This window comes from Lepisosteus platostomus, chromosome 20 (assembly GCF_059453375.1).
Source record: "Lepisosteus platostomus isolate fLepPlt1 chromosome 20, fLepPlt1.hap1, whole genome shotgun sequence".
NCBI classification, from domain to species: Eukaryota; Metazoa; Chordata; class Actinopteri; order Semionotiformes; family Lepisosteidae; genus Lepisosteus; species Lepisosteus platostomus.
Genome location: NC_142630.1, coordinates 4,677,231 through 4,693,873, shown reverse-complemented (window position 1 = coordinate 4,693,873; position 16,643 = coordinate 4,677,231). Strand labels below are relative to the sequence as shown.

The window sequence follows — 16,643 nt, the reverse complement described above, 5'->3', positions numbered from 1 at the left end:
AAATTCACAAGCCTTTGCTTGGTCAGGGTTCCTGATCTCCCTCTCTCCTTGGCAGCACTGTCAGCGGACGCAGACAGAACACTATTCTTGTGAAGGTCCCTGCGCCAGAGGACAGTCACAACGAGGATGGCGAGAGCGGCTCCGAGGCCAGCGACTCGGTGTCCAACAGCGGTCAGTCCGGCAGTCAGGCAGCTGGTAACAACGTCACCCTCATCACCCTCAACTCTGAAGGTAAGGGCCATCTCACCCTGGTCCTGCTGCAGGCCGCTGACACACGGGTTCTGCTGGCCCACCTGCATGGAGAAGAACGTACAGTAGTGATGCACACCTCCTTAGCCAGATCGTTTTTAAATGTTTCTAAATATTTTGGCAGTTTAACTAGAGCACTGGGTCAAGGCATACTTGAGTTCCTGTTTCATAACCTGGTCTAGTGTACACTTCCCACTCCAGCTTATTGAAAGTGATACATGTGGTTTTTTGATTGTGTTGCTCATGTAGAATGCTGAGTTTTGTGTGTTTACATGAATTACAAAAAAATCTAAGAAATCTTTTAGGGTCTGCTGATCTCTGTACTTTTTGATGCTTCAGAATACCTACCAGGTTCCAAGTTTATTTCTGTTTGTGGGCCTTAAGTGATTTAAAGGAGAAGCTGGTATAATTAAAGAGTCGAATGTTCAAAAGCGGGGGGGATTAGTTTACTGTTTAATTGTGTGGGCCAGCTTCAACAAGGATTTTGCTGAACTGATTGATATACGCAAGTTGATCACAATTGTTGTGAACATACTTTTGTGCTGGAAATGGGCTTTTCAGTATATTTTTCATATTTACAGTTGTCTTTTCCTTTGCACACAGTTATTGAATGTTATATGTGAAGCATCTGAGTTGTGTTGTTTCTGTATTTACTGTCTTATACTGCTACAGTAGGATTTAGTTGACGAGAATACACATTCCCTGTTAGTGGATTATATCAGTATCATAAAAAAACAATTGTTACCTCTTCTTTTGATTGTTTAAAGAGGCTACAACATCTGACAAGGGCAGTGGGTTACTTGGTGATGTTGATTGCTGGCCAGCATATGCTTCATATGCACTGCGGCACTTGAGTTGGCACATCTGTATCTTCTTGTGTTTTTTGTTAACTATATTAAATGGGGTAGAAACAGAGTGCTGCTTATTTTGGGTGAGTGCAAGACTTGCAGTATGTTCCAGTTGTACTCTTCAAAGTGCATTAAAACTGACATATTGACCTGCTGCATTTGATAAATTTAGAATGGTGCCAGCAGCTTAACACTAATGTGCTTGTTGGAGCTGTCAATCAGAAACTTACTTGAAGCATAATCTCAAGTAAAGCTCTTCTAGCAAAAAGCTTGTTCTTTATTTCCTTTATCAAGAAGACATTTTTAATAAATGTAAACAAAATAATAATTAAAATTCAAATGCCTGTGAATAAGACATCATATGAAGATGTATATGCTCTCTGCCGAAGAACAAATTTTAAAGCTCTGAAAAATCCAGTTGTGAGTGTATAGTCCCCATCTAAACAAAATCCAGTTTCCAGAGTTTTGAAGCACTGCCCCAGGAGCACACTAGCATCATCAAGCTTTCCCTCCCTAATCATCAAGCTAGAAGTCTTTGATCAACGAATAAATTATCTTTAGCAAGCCATTTAGCCTCTGGAGAAGCTATTAACTTGAAACAGCACATTATACATCACCTTTTTTATTTGCATCAGTCAAAATGAATTATGCATAATTCTTTAGTTTGCACATGGATCCAGCTTACAGATGTTAAAATATTTTATGAGTAGTGTGCAACAGTGTATGCCCCCTAAACTCACAGCTTCAACTGAGGCAGAACTGGCACGGTGAGCTTCATCTCAGTTAATATATTTGGCTGCGCTAAGAAACGAGCATAATGAACCCGTAAAACTCGACCTTCAGTGGCGTTACATGCACTGAAGGTGCCTGTTCACAGTGCTCAGTCTCTCTGAAGTGTATTCAAAAGTGTGTATCTCTGGGTGTCCCCTCCATTTTGAGATACTGTGTAGACCAACTGTGAAATCAGAGGCAGAACAGGTCTTGTGTAGCTGGAGGACCGATACCAGATGATCCCTCTGTAGGCCACTGATCACACCACAAGTTGTGCAGATCTCCTTTCCTTCTCACAACTTACTCAATGCACCCAGTGTCGTCAGTTTGCTGTCTTTGGCAGATTGTTTTGTCTGCGTGGTTGTGAAGGCTTGTGGTGACTTATGTGGATTTAAAATGAAGGTGTTCATGTGCTTTCGCTGGTCTGCTACACAGTGCAGCAGTCAACATGATAACCTGTTAACTGTTGCTGGTTCATGCAGGAAACAGGATGAATCACTTTTTTGTGTGGAGCAGGGGCACTGAGCTGTTGTTCCTCTTCTCTGTTATGTTAAATGGAAATTGATTTTTTTGTGGTATTTTTTTTTTGGTTGGTTTTGAATTTTATATTCCTTTTTCTTGCTGTCTGTGTAAAACAGCAAGTACAGGCTGAAAAGTCTGGATGTCTCAGGAAGTAGAGAGAGAAAACAAATTTGAATTGCTCTACTTCATTTTGTCCATTTGTAATATACAGTCCGGGAAATTTCTGACATCCTCATGGTAGACTCAAAGGCAGAGAATCAAAATAGAGTGGATAAAATACTCAAAATAATAAATAATAATAAAACCATTAAAAAGAAATAATACAATAGACATGTGTACAAACTTATTTAGGCTGCTGTCAAATGTTTGAGTAAAGCAGGCAATCTTAAAACTGTTTCTGCAAAATCTAGATATATTATATTTTTCTAGGAATAAATCCACTTAAAATATTTAAAGTGGGGAATTTAGTTTTTTAGCTGTTTTTGTGAACACATTTGTATTATTTCATTTGAACATTGCCTTTTAACTGCTTATCAAAACCATATTATTATTTTTTTAATGATTCTTTGATGTCATAGGGGTGCTTTAGTTTATAACAGATGAGGCTTCACAAATCCTTACACTGACATTTTGTAAACAGTGAGTCAGGCCAGGATATTCATTCCACTTAGATTTGTAGTTGACAAAATATGATGCATGTGCCCAGATACATACAGACTTGGAAAGGGCAAGCAGTTTAAACGAGCCCCACAGTGCAGTTTTTATAGCCCATTTAATGCTTCTGCAGCTTTGCTTTGAATAGGGTTTATGCTATTGTATGCTTAGATTTTCGGTAAGCGTTTGATAAAGCTCATGGAAAAATTGCCTCTGACACTTTTTGTAGAGAGCAGTTCTGAGGCAAACCTTTTCTGAACTCATGCAGTCATAACTCCATAACGTTGGGATCCTTCTTTAACTGATTTGGCATTCTTCACTTTCACTAATAGGTCTGTGTGAGCTTTGGTATGAAGTGGTATCTCTCCTGCTTGGATATTTGTCTTAAGCATAACATTTAATTTTGATAAATGTAACCTATTTAATTGGCCCTGCTGAATGAGACACAAGAGTGACATGCAACTAGCAGGGTATGGTCAAAAACAGGCGGATGGCTGGACATTACAGATGCAGAACCTCAGATGGTAGCTGTCCATAGTGCTGACCTCCATTGGTTTATCTTACAGGGACAGCTGTGCGTGTAGCCCCACCAACCCAATTTCACTGGCACTTTCGTCCTATCCCAAAACCGGTGTGATTCTAGCCCATAGTGTCTGAGCGTGCTGATGCAAAGACAACGTTTTGTAACTGGAGTACACGGGGGTGTGTTGTAGTGTAAATGCTAAAGAACACAATGCTACAATGAATTGTTTTCTTCTTTCCAAAGCTGAAGTTGTGTTGCAACGCTGCTAGAATAATGCAAACATGCAGATGACATACGATTCCTTCAAGTCAATGGATCTGATCACCACTAGAAACCAGAAGGAACCAAGATATTAACATATTTATACTGAGATGAGGCAGACCGTATCTTGTGCCTGAGATGCATGCTAAAAAGCGTGTCATCTTGAGTTTTCATGAATGTTTTTGTTACTAGTGTGTACTAGTGCTTCTTTCAGATCAACATCTTTTTAAGATTTTTCTGCTTGGGTGTGTGTGTGTGTTTAATGTGAGGTCTATTCAAGGGCTGTTCCCTAGCAGAGCCATCAGGAGGTCTGTTCCTTTGTTTCCACCGCTTGGAAGCCTAGGCAGTATTGTGTTGCTTGCTTCTATTCCCCAGTATTATTGGCCAGGAAATAACTAAGCGTATACAGCAGTGTTGAGTGAGGTAGTCTTATAGTTACTCCACGCATGTGGTTTCTGACGGGTGCTCTGTGTGTTTGAAAAAGTGAGACCATAATCCTGCAGTTTTGGCATTAAAGCTCAGAGCATCAAGCTTGGCCGGTCCTGTGTGAGGCAACAAATCAGTATCACCTGTGTAAAATACCGAGCTTAAGAAACTGTTGCTTTCAGAAGAAAGAAGCTCTTGTCTTATATTTTTCCCCTCTAGTTTAAATTCCTTTTATGGAGAACATTCAACTTGAACTTAATTATAACAAAAGTGCTTGCAGAAATCCTGCATGACACATCGACATGCTCACCAACATTCGAAAGGCATGGGAATGAGCATTTCATAATGGAAACACATCATTTCACTCAAGCTTCAGTAACTGTACTTCCAAGTGGCTGTGCTATGCAGACCTGGTAGAACAGACAGAAAAACAGCAATGTATAATACCAATATACTGTAAATGAAGTAATCTATTGCTATTGGATATAATTTAAATTTAATTTATTCATATAATTTAGATTGAGTAATTACAGTGGATAATCTGTACCCTAAAAAGATCTTTTTTCCCCCATAGAAAATCATCATTGCAAATATTTATTGAGATATAGAACATGATCAAGAGCTGAGAGGAAGAGCCTGCTTTAGCACTTGGTTATTTCCATATTCTTTCCACTAAAAATCACAAAGTAAGATTTAATTCTAAAAACAGTCATTACTAAGTTTGTTTGTCATAGTCTCTCTAATTGTAAAAAAAAAAACAGTTCATAATTATTTGAAATTGTCTTCCTGTGCACCTATATTGTGTCTTATTAATGTGATATTTGTTTTCAATATAATGCTTTATTGCAGAGAGCAATAATGCATATCTACTGAGCAACAAAAGAAATAGCATCATACAGTAAGTATCAGGATAAATACAATGAGCTGACATGCAAGGTTGTAACAAAGGTAAATCAACTATGCTGATTAACATTTATCTTTAACAAGGTTAGTTATAATTATAATAATAATTGCTTACACTTATATAGCGCTTTTCTGGACACTCCACTCAAAGCGCTTTACAGGTAATGGGGACTCCCCTCCACCACCACCAATGTACAGCCCACCTGGTTAATAAAGGTTAATCAACACAGGGGATACTGTGAGAGTGGTATGTGTCTTCAGTGTTAGAGGTGTTACAAGCTCTACATGTGTGACACTTGATAAATGCGTGATAGGCCGGGCGAAAAGTGATCTCCAATGTCACTGTCACACTCTCTTCTCACGAGACAGAGGCTGTTACACGAGCAGCATGAGGGCGTTGCGTTGTCCTGCTGCAACGTTGTCATGTCCATCAGGAGGGCCCAGGACTTACCGTCAGTCTAGCGCCGGGCAGTCAGGATGTGGTGACATGCTGCTAAATCTCAGCTCTAGATTAGAAGCTCCAGATTCCCTGCAAAATGTGTTCATTTCGTAGAAACAATGAAGTGCTTTTACTTGTTCTAAGAAAAAAAAAGATATTAATTTGTGTTAGTTAAAAAGTATAAAAGTTTGGGCTTGCATCCAATACTACATAAGAATGAAAGAAAAACCTTTCTCCGTGTAGACCATTTCTTGACTGCACCCTGCGGTGATTCAGTTTCTCTGTATATTTTCACTAAATTCATTTATTTTAAATGTGAGTGTTTAGGTGATAGGCACCACGCAAGTTTAAAAAAGCCTTACTTTGTATGTCGTCATATGTCATTATGTCTTTTTTCCAGACAGTAGAATGGGTCTGCATTTTGCACAATAAAACAACTCATTTCTTTGTAAAAAGAATTTCATAGAGAAAATAAGAAAGCTTTGGCCACTCTAAGACAGACCATTCTTTTGTTCTACCTGTCTTTCAGAATCCCTTCCTCCCCTTTTTCATTTGGTAGAGTAAATCCAGACTCCTCATTGATTAAAGAGTCATAGAAAATCCATAATAAATGGACATGTTGGCAGATAATGGGATCTTTCTGGAAAATCCCTTTTCTTCTTTCCAAAATGTGCACACACTTTGTCAATTTACTAACGCTTTTACATAAGCACTACCTGTTAAAGCAGAAGAGACTTACACAAGGCTGGAGTGTTTTTAAAAATATGTTTCTTTGTCCATCTGGAAGAGAAAATGTGTTTCTCATTTTAAAATAGCTGAGCTGATCATTGGAAACAGAAGATGGTAAAATGCCATGTTGCATCTTGGACAAATCTCAGCTTATCTTAGCGGTATAAAGTTGGGAAGAATGACTTATGTTTGCACTGATTTTTAAATAAAGCGCACGCAGCATAAGCTTGATCAGGGGAAGGTTTTTCTGTCATTATGAGACATGCAAAGGACATACTGTAGCAGCAACTAATTCAACTGATGACACACATTGTGCATTGTGTCCTTTTGGTAGATGTTCCTCTAGGAGGACACTCTTTGTAGTCTATTTAAAGATCTTCACATAAAGCATCTCTTTTAACATTGTCAGCTTTGGCATTGGAAGTAACATTCTGCACTACCTTTTCCATTTTTGAGAGGATCTCGGCAGCCTGCAGAATGATTGTCAAGTGTTGTTTTGGTGCTAAATCCAGAATGCTCCACAAATTCTAACATCAGTTAATATCCCTTTCTTTCCCCCTGTAACTGCATTATCTAGATTTTTACTTCACTTATATCAAGGATGTTTTCCATCTTTCTGTTTATCGTCTACCCGTCCATATGTGCTAACGAATTTTAGAAGTAAAAAATGTGAGGATTGTTTGAGCTCAGAAAACTATCCTGTTGTTTTTGTGGCCGGGGGATATTGGTGCATTTGTATTTCTGAGGATTATAAGCCGGTACTTCTTCTGCTTCAGTTGTTTTTTTCTTTAATGGAAAACTGGTCTTTGCAAGTCTATGACCTAAGCTTTACTGAGGCTCTTGCTGCAGTTATTTCCCTGAAACCATATAACCTGTGTTTTTTTTCAGTATCATTTTTATTTTATTTTGCTTTCATTAATGCAGAACGGCTGGCTTTTTATTTTCATTTGGAATCGGCAGTTATTATTCTTCTTTTTCCCTCCTTCCCCGCACCACCACCCCAGTTCTGGAATGGGTCTTTGGCTGTCGGCCCGATGCTACAACCCCTCGTAGCTGCACCCTTATCACTCACTTTTATTTTCTTGCTGAGAACCCACAGTCCCGACTGCATGGGGGGCAAACAGAGCTGCCACCCAGAGAACTGCAAGCTCTCGGGGGTCTGAGGAAACCTTGAGTCACTGCAGTCCCAGCTCACGCTGCCAGTCTCCTGCTACTTGTCTGCTGCAAAGTGGTTTTCTGATTCAAAACCAACAATCTCTAGGGTGCAGCCCCCAAGCTCTGGCCCAAGCAGAGACCTCTAGAAGCTGGAGTTCTCAAGCTGTTGCATTGAAAGTCTTTGACCCTCTCCTAGGTCCATCAAAGGAGTTTTAACAAACCATCTTGATTGCCATGGAAGTGCTGTTTTCAAACACAAAGGTGAAGTTTTGATTTAAGAAAAACAACAAAATTTGACTTCTTTCAAGGCATTGTTCTAAAACCCCCTTTTCCTAGATTTTTTGGTCTGTATGTTTTTAGAAAATTGCAGTACTTGCAACTTAATATTATGACAAAAGCTGACTTTGGTCTGTTTTTAATATTACAAATATGAAGAGGATTACTAAGAATTACACATCAAACTTAGAGGCTGAAAAAAAACTAGTTGGTCAAAAAATTGGACTTTTTAATACAAACCACTAATTTGGAAAATCTGGCCATGGTTTGTGTTTGTTAACCACATTGTGTTGTAAAATGTCTTTCTCAGACTTTTGTTTCTCATGTGTTTAGAACACATGCACACACAGAAAGCAATGTAAGGCTGTTAAAGAAGTAAAGTATATCAACATTGACGAATGATTTATTAGGCAACCGAAGAGGAAAATCCAAAGATACTGCTTTGTTTTGTTGGTATTTCCTCAAACTATTGAGTGTGGTTCCTGTGCTTTACTACTGGGACTCGGGGGCAACAGAGCAAGTGAGTGACATTTTGTCTTTTGTTATTGCGTTGTTAAAGTCCCACTTGATGGCTGGCTGAAAATTTGGTTGTAGCCTACCCACTTAGCAAAGGCCACCACGCACAGAGCCACATGTTCACAGAGCCACTAGGGGACCAGACAGGGAGCTGCACTTTCTCAAGCCAGAAAGACCTTCTGGGGGTCAGATAGAGCGTCCCCCTGTCGCAGCTTCACCGGTACCCAGTGAGTAAGAGCAACAGCAGCTTCCAGGAAAGAAGTGTCAATGGCTACTCCGCGCCGCCACGCTTGGCCCTCTGACAGGAGTCTGCCATAAGGTAAACAGTGGAAGTAGAACTGGCCCACTCCCTTGGCTTATCCCTGCTCTCTGCTGCTGGGTCTGCAGTACTCCCCATGTGCGAAAAAGAGATGTTTTCCTTTTCTCTGACCCAGGCAGTTATAAAGACTTGTGCTGACATTTAGTCCAAGGATATGACATTAACCCTTGGCTTGGGCCTTATGTATTGCTTTTCTCCTGCTGCAAAGCTAGTTGGAATGTTGCTCGCTGTGTGACCTCACTCTCTGAAGTTGCTCTAGGCTGATAACTTGCTTGTAGTTTTGGAAACTTTCCAAAACAGATCCTTTAGGAGCTGGTAAGACAGCATCTGTCCATCAGAACACAACAAGGTGCTAAATGTTTCTAATGGACCAAGATGCAGGACAGCAGACAAATGCGAAGCTAGATGCTATTTGAAATAGTCAAATCAGGAAATAGCTCTTTATAACTGTGGCAGCTTTTATTATTAACAAAGATAAAAAGTTTTCACTTACTGATGTGCTTACATTGGATATAAGGATATAAGGCTTTGCTAATTTGAAATGAGGTCTTTAGATGTAGCAAAGGTATGTTAGAATTCATTATTTTAATAAGTACCTAAAGGTCATGGAAGGAAATAACATGTAACAGAACATGTACTAGTGTGGGTGGAAAAGGATGATTGCTAAGACTCGGAAGGATATAAAAAAGTGGAATTTTGGGACTTGCACCTGCCAGATATTCAAGTATCCATGACATCCAAGTGTCAAAATCCTGCAGTCCATAGGGTTCTAGCAGAAAAAGAAAGGAAGGAGACCAGTTTTTTGCAACAGACTGAGACAGATGAGACATAAAAAAATGGGCTTGCTCATAGAGTCTGGCCACAAACCCTGTTGTGTTTTACTGTTGCTGCTCCCAAGTGGGAGTGATGTCTTTGACTTGCCTTGTTTGTTTTGGACACGGGGCGGCATCATCTGCTCAGAACCACACTTCGGATTTTGAAGCCTAGAGGGGAATCGGCCCGCAATCGTTTCAGTGAAGCGGGGAGAAAAAAAAAACAAGCGCCATGTGCAACTCTCAGAAATGCAGCCCGGACTGGACATCTGTTTCTTGCATGTTGGAAGAAGTCAAAGGTCCACATTCGGCAGATGAAAGGCAAGAGTACACGCAAAAGATAATGAGGTGACCTTCTGTTTGTTTACATGACGAAACCTGTATACATTTTACATAAAGGAATTAAACTGCTTTTCAGGAAATATGAATTGCAGGAAATATGAACTCCTCTTTAAAATTAAGGCCAGGTTATTGTTTGTGCATCGTCTTTTAACGGGTCACTTGCCACTGTCGGACTCCTGCTTGCGGTTGATCTCTTTATTTTTCTGTTGGGTTGAAACATCGTTGTTCAAATTGCTTTGGACAGAAGTGCCACTTGTCAAATGTGGCATGCAAGTATTCAGCCTCTGTTCTCATAGGTCATTAAAAGAAAATGTTTCACGGTATCTGGGCAAAACATGGCCCTGGGAATGGAATTGTTCTCCCTTTCCTGAAATATAGGGTTTGGTGGGTTTGCAAGGTCAAAGATAATACCTTGACAGATGTATACTGTGTCACTACAGCTCTGAGCTAGTGATAGCTTTATCAAGCCAATCCTCTTTCTGTCTGTGAGGAGCAATGGAGTGGAGCTGTGGTCACTTCTGAAGGCACAGACCTCACGTGCATAATGTCTCTTCCTCACCTACAAGGATTTATGATACAATTGTGAAAACAAAACTGATGGCCCGGGCTTATGAGGTGGAGTTAGGTACATTTCTTCTGATCGGTGCTGTAGGCTTCTTTTAACTTAAAAAATAAGATAGGCCAAACAACACAAATTCTTGTGGTCCTGTCCAGACAGCCACTGGAAACATTACTCCTGACATAGATGTTCAAATTTGTGGGTATTTCTGAATAAGGATGTTCCCTGCTTTTTAAAAGTGTGCCGAGGAGAAGAACGACAGGGAAAATTTGAAATAAAACACAAGAACGCAGAAAACAACCAGCCAAAACCATAGAGTCCAGTGAATTATTGACATCTAAGGTTCAGGCACGCACAGGAATGGGATCAGTGAATCATAGTGAAGAAGAAAAAACAATTTAAGTCGTCTCCCACAGTGTTTCTGTACAGTTTTGTTATCCGCATTTGAAGAATAATGTAGACCCCACCCATCTGCTGGACACTCCTGGCTGATTTATTTTAAGCACCACGTCAGGGCCATTTGATCATAATTGGGCATTGGGTTTCATCATGCTCACTTCTGTTGGTTTTGTTGGTAAATCATACAGCTTGCATTCATGATAAAAACATACACTGAGGCCTGAATTCAAATTCAAATTCATCCTAAACAATATCCTTTATTTTTCTTAAAGGTTTTGTAGTAACAAATAATTGAAAGAGATCTAGGTTGTGTTTTGATGTAATTAATATATATATATAATTTCAAGTGATTTCGTACATAAAGACCATTCGAAATGGTTATTAAAACGACCAGAATTTCCAGCTTTTAAAAATTCCACCACATCTTTCCACATGTGCTTGCTTTCCTTTAAAATAACACGGGTACTGAAGCATCTCTAAACTTTTTTTGTTTTGAAATACGTGAAAACCTCCAGTCTTAACAAGCCGTGATGCGTGCAGTGGACTGCAGTTGGTAACAATTGGTTTCACCTCGGCTCACATCAGCCAGTTGCCACATGGTATCGAAACAGATCTCAGCTTCCCAGTGGCTCCTCATCAGGACCTGAGCCTCGTGAAAGGAAATTAATACGGCAACCTGTTTCCTTTATTTCACAATGGGCGTAGTTACTTTGAAAAGTTCATTTTGTGAATTTGCATGGGGTGAGAGAATTCCATAGTGGAGTCCCACAAGATTGAAATCTGAGCATACTGACCACATAATTGCTCCCCAAAGCCTCTTGCTGCCTTGCGGTAAAATGTATCAGGTTGCTTGGCATTAGAAGAGAACACCAGCTTCCTGTCAGTACTTGATGTCACATTTCTTCAAGGTTTACCAACTCTGAGCAATGCTGATCCTGCCAGAGTAATATCAGAAGATGTATCCTTCAGAAGAATGTATCCCTGAGGCTTTTCTCTCACTTATGTGAATGAGCTTAGGTCTTGGTTATATAGGCTTTTGTACAAAGGCATCTTTTTTAACCTCCATGACTTGTCTTTCAAAGCCCAGGGGCTGTCCAGGGATGATGTCTGTGTTATTTTAGAGCTGGCTGCCTGTTGCCACAGCCCCAGGAACTGTCACGGTGACAAAGCTGTTTCTGTTTACAAGGATGTGAGTGTTGTGACCGAGATGAGCCCTTTGACAAAAAAACATTGGCTCGATCAGTTCTCATTCTCTTAAGAAGTCATTTTTCTGTTCTGCTCGAAGATCATTCACATCTGTGAAAAGTTTACAGATCATAATTTGATTTCAGTGGACAGGCCTGCCATCCAGTGTGTATCCCTCCTTGCTGCCGTTGTGTGCTGGGACATGCTTCGGCCCCTCCGAAGGCCTGAATTAGTGGTTAGAAAATGGATAGATAATGATTTCACCCGACTCAATACCGTACACCATAGACTGGTTTTATATTACTGTAGCTCAGATAAAACCCTACTGTTCTTATGCAGTTGTGAGTGACTCTTACAGGCAGCATTTATCAAAATAATACTAATTATAGTGATTAATTTGAATATAATGATAAGGAAAAGTCATGGAAACAGCCTCTTAGTCCCACTGATCTGTTTGAGGCTTCTTGTGTTTAAATCTGACGCTAGGGGGAGCTCAAGGTCTTTTCAAAACATTTCAGCGCTTCCTGTTACTGTGAAGCCTGCAGACCCACCTGTCTGAGATTTCATTGCATGGAAACATTAATCATCCATCTGCAGTCACAAGCTGTGTGGCGATGAAGCTCAGGAATTCCTGAGCAAGATATGGATTTTCATGAACTTTGTACCATGCTGTATGTTGTTAAATATTGCTGCGTTTCATACATGTCTAATAAATCAGGGAGATTAAGCTGGAGCACATCTTGCCATGTGGTCTACAGAGACAATTAAATCTTTATCTGTTACATTCTCACTTTGTTCAGAGTGTTATGAGAATAATACGGATTTAAACATCTGCAAGACTAAATTGCCCAGAGCTATTTATTGTATATTAGTATCTCCTGTTCTTGAGCTTGAAAACTTAGGTGGTAAGTAGGTTTTAGGTGATAGGGGTCGTTGTCTTGAAAGAAAAAAATCAACAGTTGGGTTAAGAAAATATATTTGCAGTGATTCCAGAATATATTTACACACCCATTTTCATTGTTTTTGTGGTTTACTTGGACCACTTTTTCTTTTCATCCAATAAAAAAACTCTCTCTTAAGAACTGTCAGTAAGCCTCAAAAAGAAAGTTGTTTTTTTACACCCCCTGACAGCAAGGTCTCTCTGTAAAGGAAGAATGGCAGACATCTTACTGAGCACCATGGCAGAGTACCTGACATGGGGTTACTCAGTAAGTGATCAGACAAGCTCATCCATCTCTTTCCTGACAGAATCCGGGGTATCGTCTTAAACAACATGGCAGAGAAGCTTGTTCCAAACCCTCACAAGTCTTTGTGCAAAGAAGCACCTCTTATTGTCACATTTTCATGGACTTCCTTGCAGTTTCCAGTTGTATCCCATTGCTCACAAGTCATGGGTGATTCTGAAAAAGTCCAATGAGTTGAATTTGTCTGTGCTTTCCATGATTTTGAATATTTGAATTGGGTCCCCTCTTAGTTTTCTATGTCCAAGACTAAAAACATATGTTTTCTTAGCCTGTCTGTGTAGGACATTCTTTTTTTCTCTGGACTGATTCCAGATTAACAATGTCTTTTTTTCTGACTCGGTGACCCACTTAATAAAGAGTCAGGGTTATTCTAAATGAAGTCTTACTAATGTGTTATATAAATATGACATAACATCCCTCGATTTAAATGGTAATTTAAATTCTATGCTAAAGTTGGTTATTTTACCCAGATTGTTTTAGCAAGCTCAGTATAAATGGATATCAAAAGGTAAGAAGAAAAAAAGATCATTGTAAACAAAAAATGTAATAATAATGTAAGATTTTTTTTTTCTCCGGTTCAGTGATAGTGAAAATGGCAAATTAGAATATATGTTTTGGCTTTGCCAGTCTATGGGTAAGTTATATACAGCTTTTCCACATTTCTGAACTCAGGTGGGGTTCTCATGTAGCAGTATTTGTTGCTACAGATGTTACAGATGTTAGAGTTGGAAAGTGATTTAGCAGCTTTGCATGTAAAAGGCATGCAAATCCTCTGGTCTTAAAACGGATTAATTTGTTGAAAAGATTAATCGGTTGTGGGAAGAGGAATTTGGAAAACCTTTTGGTGACTGAGGTGAAGGAATGCTGCTTTCTGCTGTAGTATTCGACCTAAGACATAGCATCCCAGAAGCATTAAGGTCATAGTTATTTCACCAAGCTGAAAATTACCTTTCTTTTTATTTTTTATTTTAAATTCCTGCTTATTTGCCAGTTAACCTTATAATATGTGTTTAAAATTTTCCTGCAGTAGTTTCCTATATTTGGTGTTCTTTGTGATGCATGACTAAAATGAGTTATCATGTGTACTGTTCAGCCCATTTAATTTAGTATTATACAACATTCCAAGTGCTCTGAATAAGTAATATGGGTGACTGATATTCAAGCTTGAGTCATATCAAACCACTTTATGAGCACCTGTGCTATATACATAACTGCATGTCATCCAGTTATGCATTATGCTAATAATCTGTTGACATTTCAAAAGTATGTTGACAGGAATTAAAATGTGAGATACTTCTCTGTGTATGAATGAATGAATGTGTACCATATCTAGGCCTTTTTAATCATTGTTGTTTTGACGATAATGCAAGCCTTCTACGAAAAGTTATTTTATAGTTAGATTTAAAGGTGTGGACAGCCTCCTTCTACTTAATTCTCTGGTAGTGAGACTCCCCGAGGGGACCTTGGTGAAAGAAAACATAATTTTTTGGAACCCTTAAAGTTGCAGATCTAAAGAATTCATTGTAGTCTATCATTGTGGTCACAGATAAAGACACACTTCTTTTTGCAGGAACTGAAGTCAGACTGTTTCTATTTTGTGCTGTCTTTGTTTGAATATACTTAACTCAGGCCTTTATCCCAGGTGACCTGTATTTACTGATGTAAATGTAATGCATTTCCATTCTTGTATATGGTGTAAGTCAGATGGGGGCAGAATGGGATAGAATTGTGCACAGTATAAAAGAATTTCAAGCAGGTGAGCTCTGAGCAGGTTCAGGAATGTTGGCCAGGGATGATGCAGTGGTGAGGACTGCATGGTAAGAGAAAGTATGAGACAGAGATTAGTGCTATGTGTTTTCCTGTTTACTGTGTTGTACTTTTTTAACCTAATTGAAACATCTTTTCCTAGCAATTATAAGGCTAAGTGGCAAATACAAGCTTTTCTGTGCCAACATATGACAAGAAAAACTGACAGTCACTCCACTGCGGGTTAGCATTCGGTCAGATTTGTTCAAACTTAACCAAGCTGTTATTCAAAACAATTATGCATTTCTTCCATAAGTCTATTGTGTATTAAAAGCATTACACTTCAAATGAAAATCTAAATATTTTTGTAAACAAATGTAGTGTCAAGAACAGTAATCATTTTGCAAACAACAGGTGGTTTTTAAAGTAAAGGGCTCAAAATCACATCTTGATAATGCAGAACATAGGCAGTCCTGCATGAAGGCAATAGGCACTGTGTTTCACCCTACTGGATTGGGTATAATTAGGAATGTGGAATACTTAGTGATTGCAAATTCCAGGCTACTCCTTAAACAGTCCTGTAAAGCTAAAATATCAGCATCAGAGCTGACATAAAAGACATTGTTCCATACAATTCTCCATGCTGCTAAATTTAGCTAGCTTGAATGTCCGCCACATGCTGTGGTTTGGCACGAGTCTGAAAGAAGGGAGTGGCAGCTAGAAATGAAAGGTGAAACTCGAGCGGAGAAATCAAGGGGATTTAAACACCATCCAGCATGATGTGCTGCAGTTTCCAAAAACGTAAAAAGCATTGTTTTAGGTTTGCCGCCACTTGCTGTTTTGGAATCATATAGAATAAAATCAGTAAAAAGGCTATTTTCCATCCCTCAAACAGCTGCGAGGGGGCTTCTGTATTGAAGGTAGCCTGGAACACTTACAGTAATTGCAGGGCATATTTTTTTACACTGGCATGCTGTGGGCTGTTTAGTGCACCTGATTAAACTGAATCAAGGACAAAAACTCCAATCAAGAGTGCAATTCTAGAAACTCCAGCCGTGCCAGGAATACAGGGTCAGACGGGGTCTTGGCTGACTAGTGTGACTCTGCTCCCTCTTTCTTTCTCACCACCTTTGTTGCCGTGCAGCAGGAAAAGGAAGAAGTCTGTCTCCACTGGCCTCAGCTGAGGGGGGTTCATTGGTTGATGATCCAGTTTTCAGGTTTCATATCGCATGCGAATGGGTTAAGATTCCTTGCAATTTATTGCTGTGTGGTTTCTTGCTTGCTTGTTTTCAGTACATCAATACTGTGTTGTGTACAGGAGGTACACCTGGTCTTAAGGGCATATTATTGCACCGTGAATTTTGCAAAGAACTGAATATTCATGAGACATTATGAGTCCGCGCCCGTCCAGGCCCACATTTTGGAACCACAGTCTAAGGACGTGTCCTGTTCTAGGGACTGAAGTTCCCGGGTTCAGGACCTCATTTTAGATCCCAGATTCTGGTTTGTTGAGCTTGTTTAGTTACTCCCAGAAATGGCAGGGTCTCATAGCTTTGATGACTATATAGCAAAGCAAATCAGCTTCACACTCTGAGACAAAGTGCATTTTTAAATTTGCTGAATGCTTAGTGCTGTGCACCCACTGTACCATGTACAGTTGCAAGAAAAAGTTTGTGAACCCTTTGGAATTACCTGGATTTCTGCATTAATTACTCATAAAAATGTGGTCTGATCTTTAACTAAGTCACAATAATAGACAAACACA

At 39.5% G+C, this 16,643-nt stretch overlaps 1 protein-coding gene across 2 annotated transcripts in view; it reads left to right on the top strand.

Annotated features, from left to right (window-relative positions):
• The window catches only part of banp (BTG3 associated nuclear protein), a 128,321-nt gene that overhangs the window by 18,817 nt on the left and 92,861 nt on the right, over positions 1–16,643 (top strand). For both annotated transcript variants that reach the window (XM_088614012.1, XM_088614013.1), the window contains exon 6: positions 56–231. In XM_088614012.1, the coding sequence (XP_088470138.1) occupies positions 56–231 (176 nt within the window). The remainder of the gene's footprint in view (positions 1–55; positions 232–16,643) is intronic.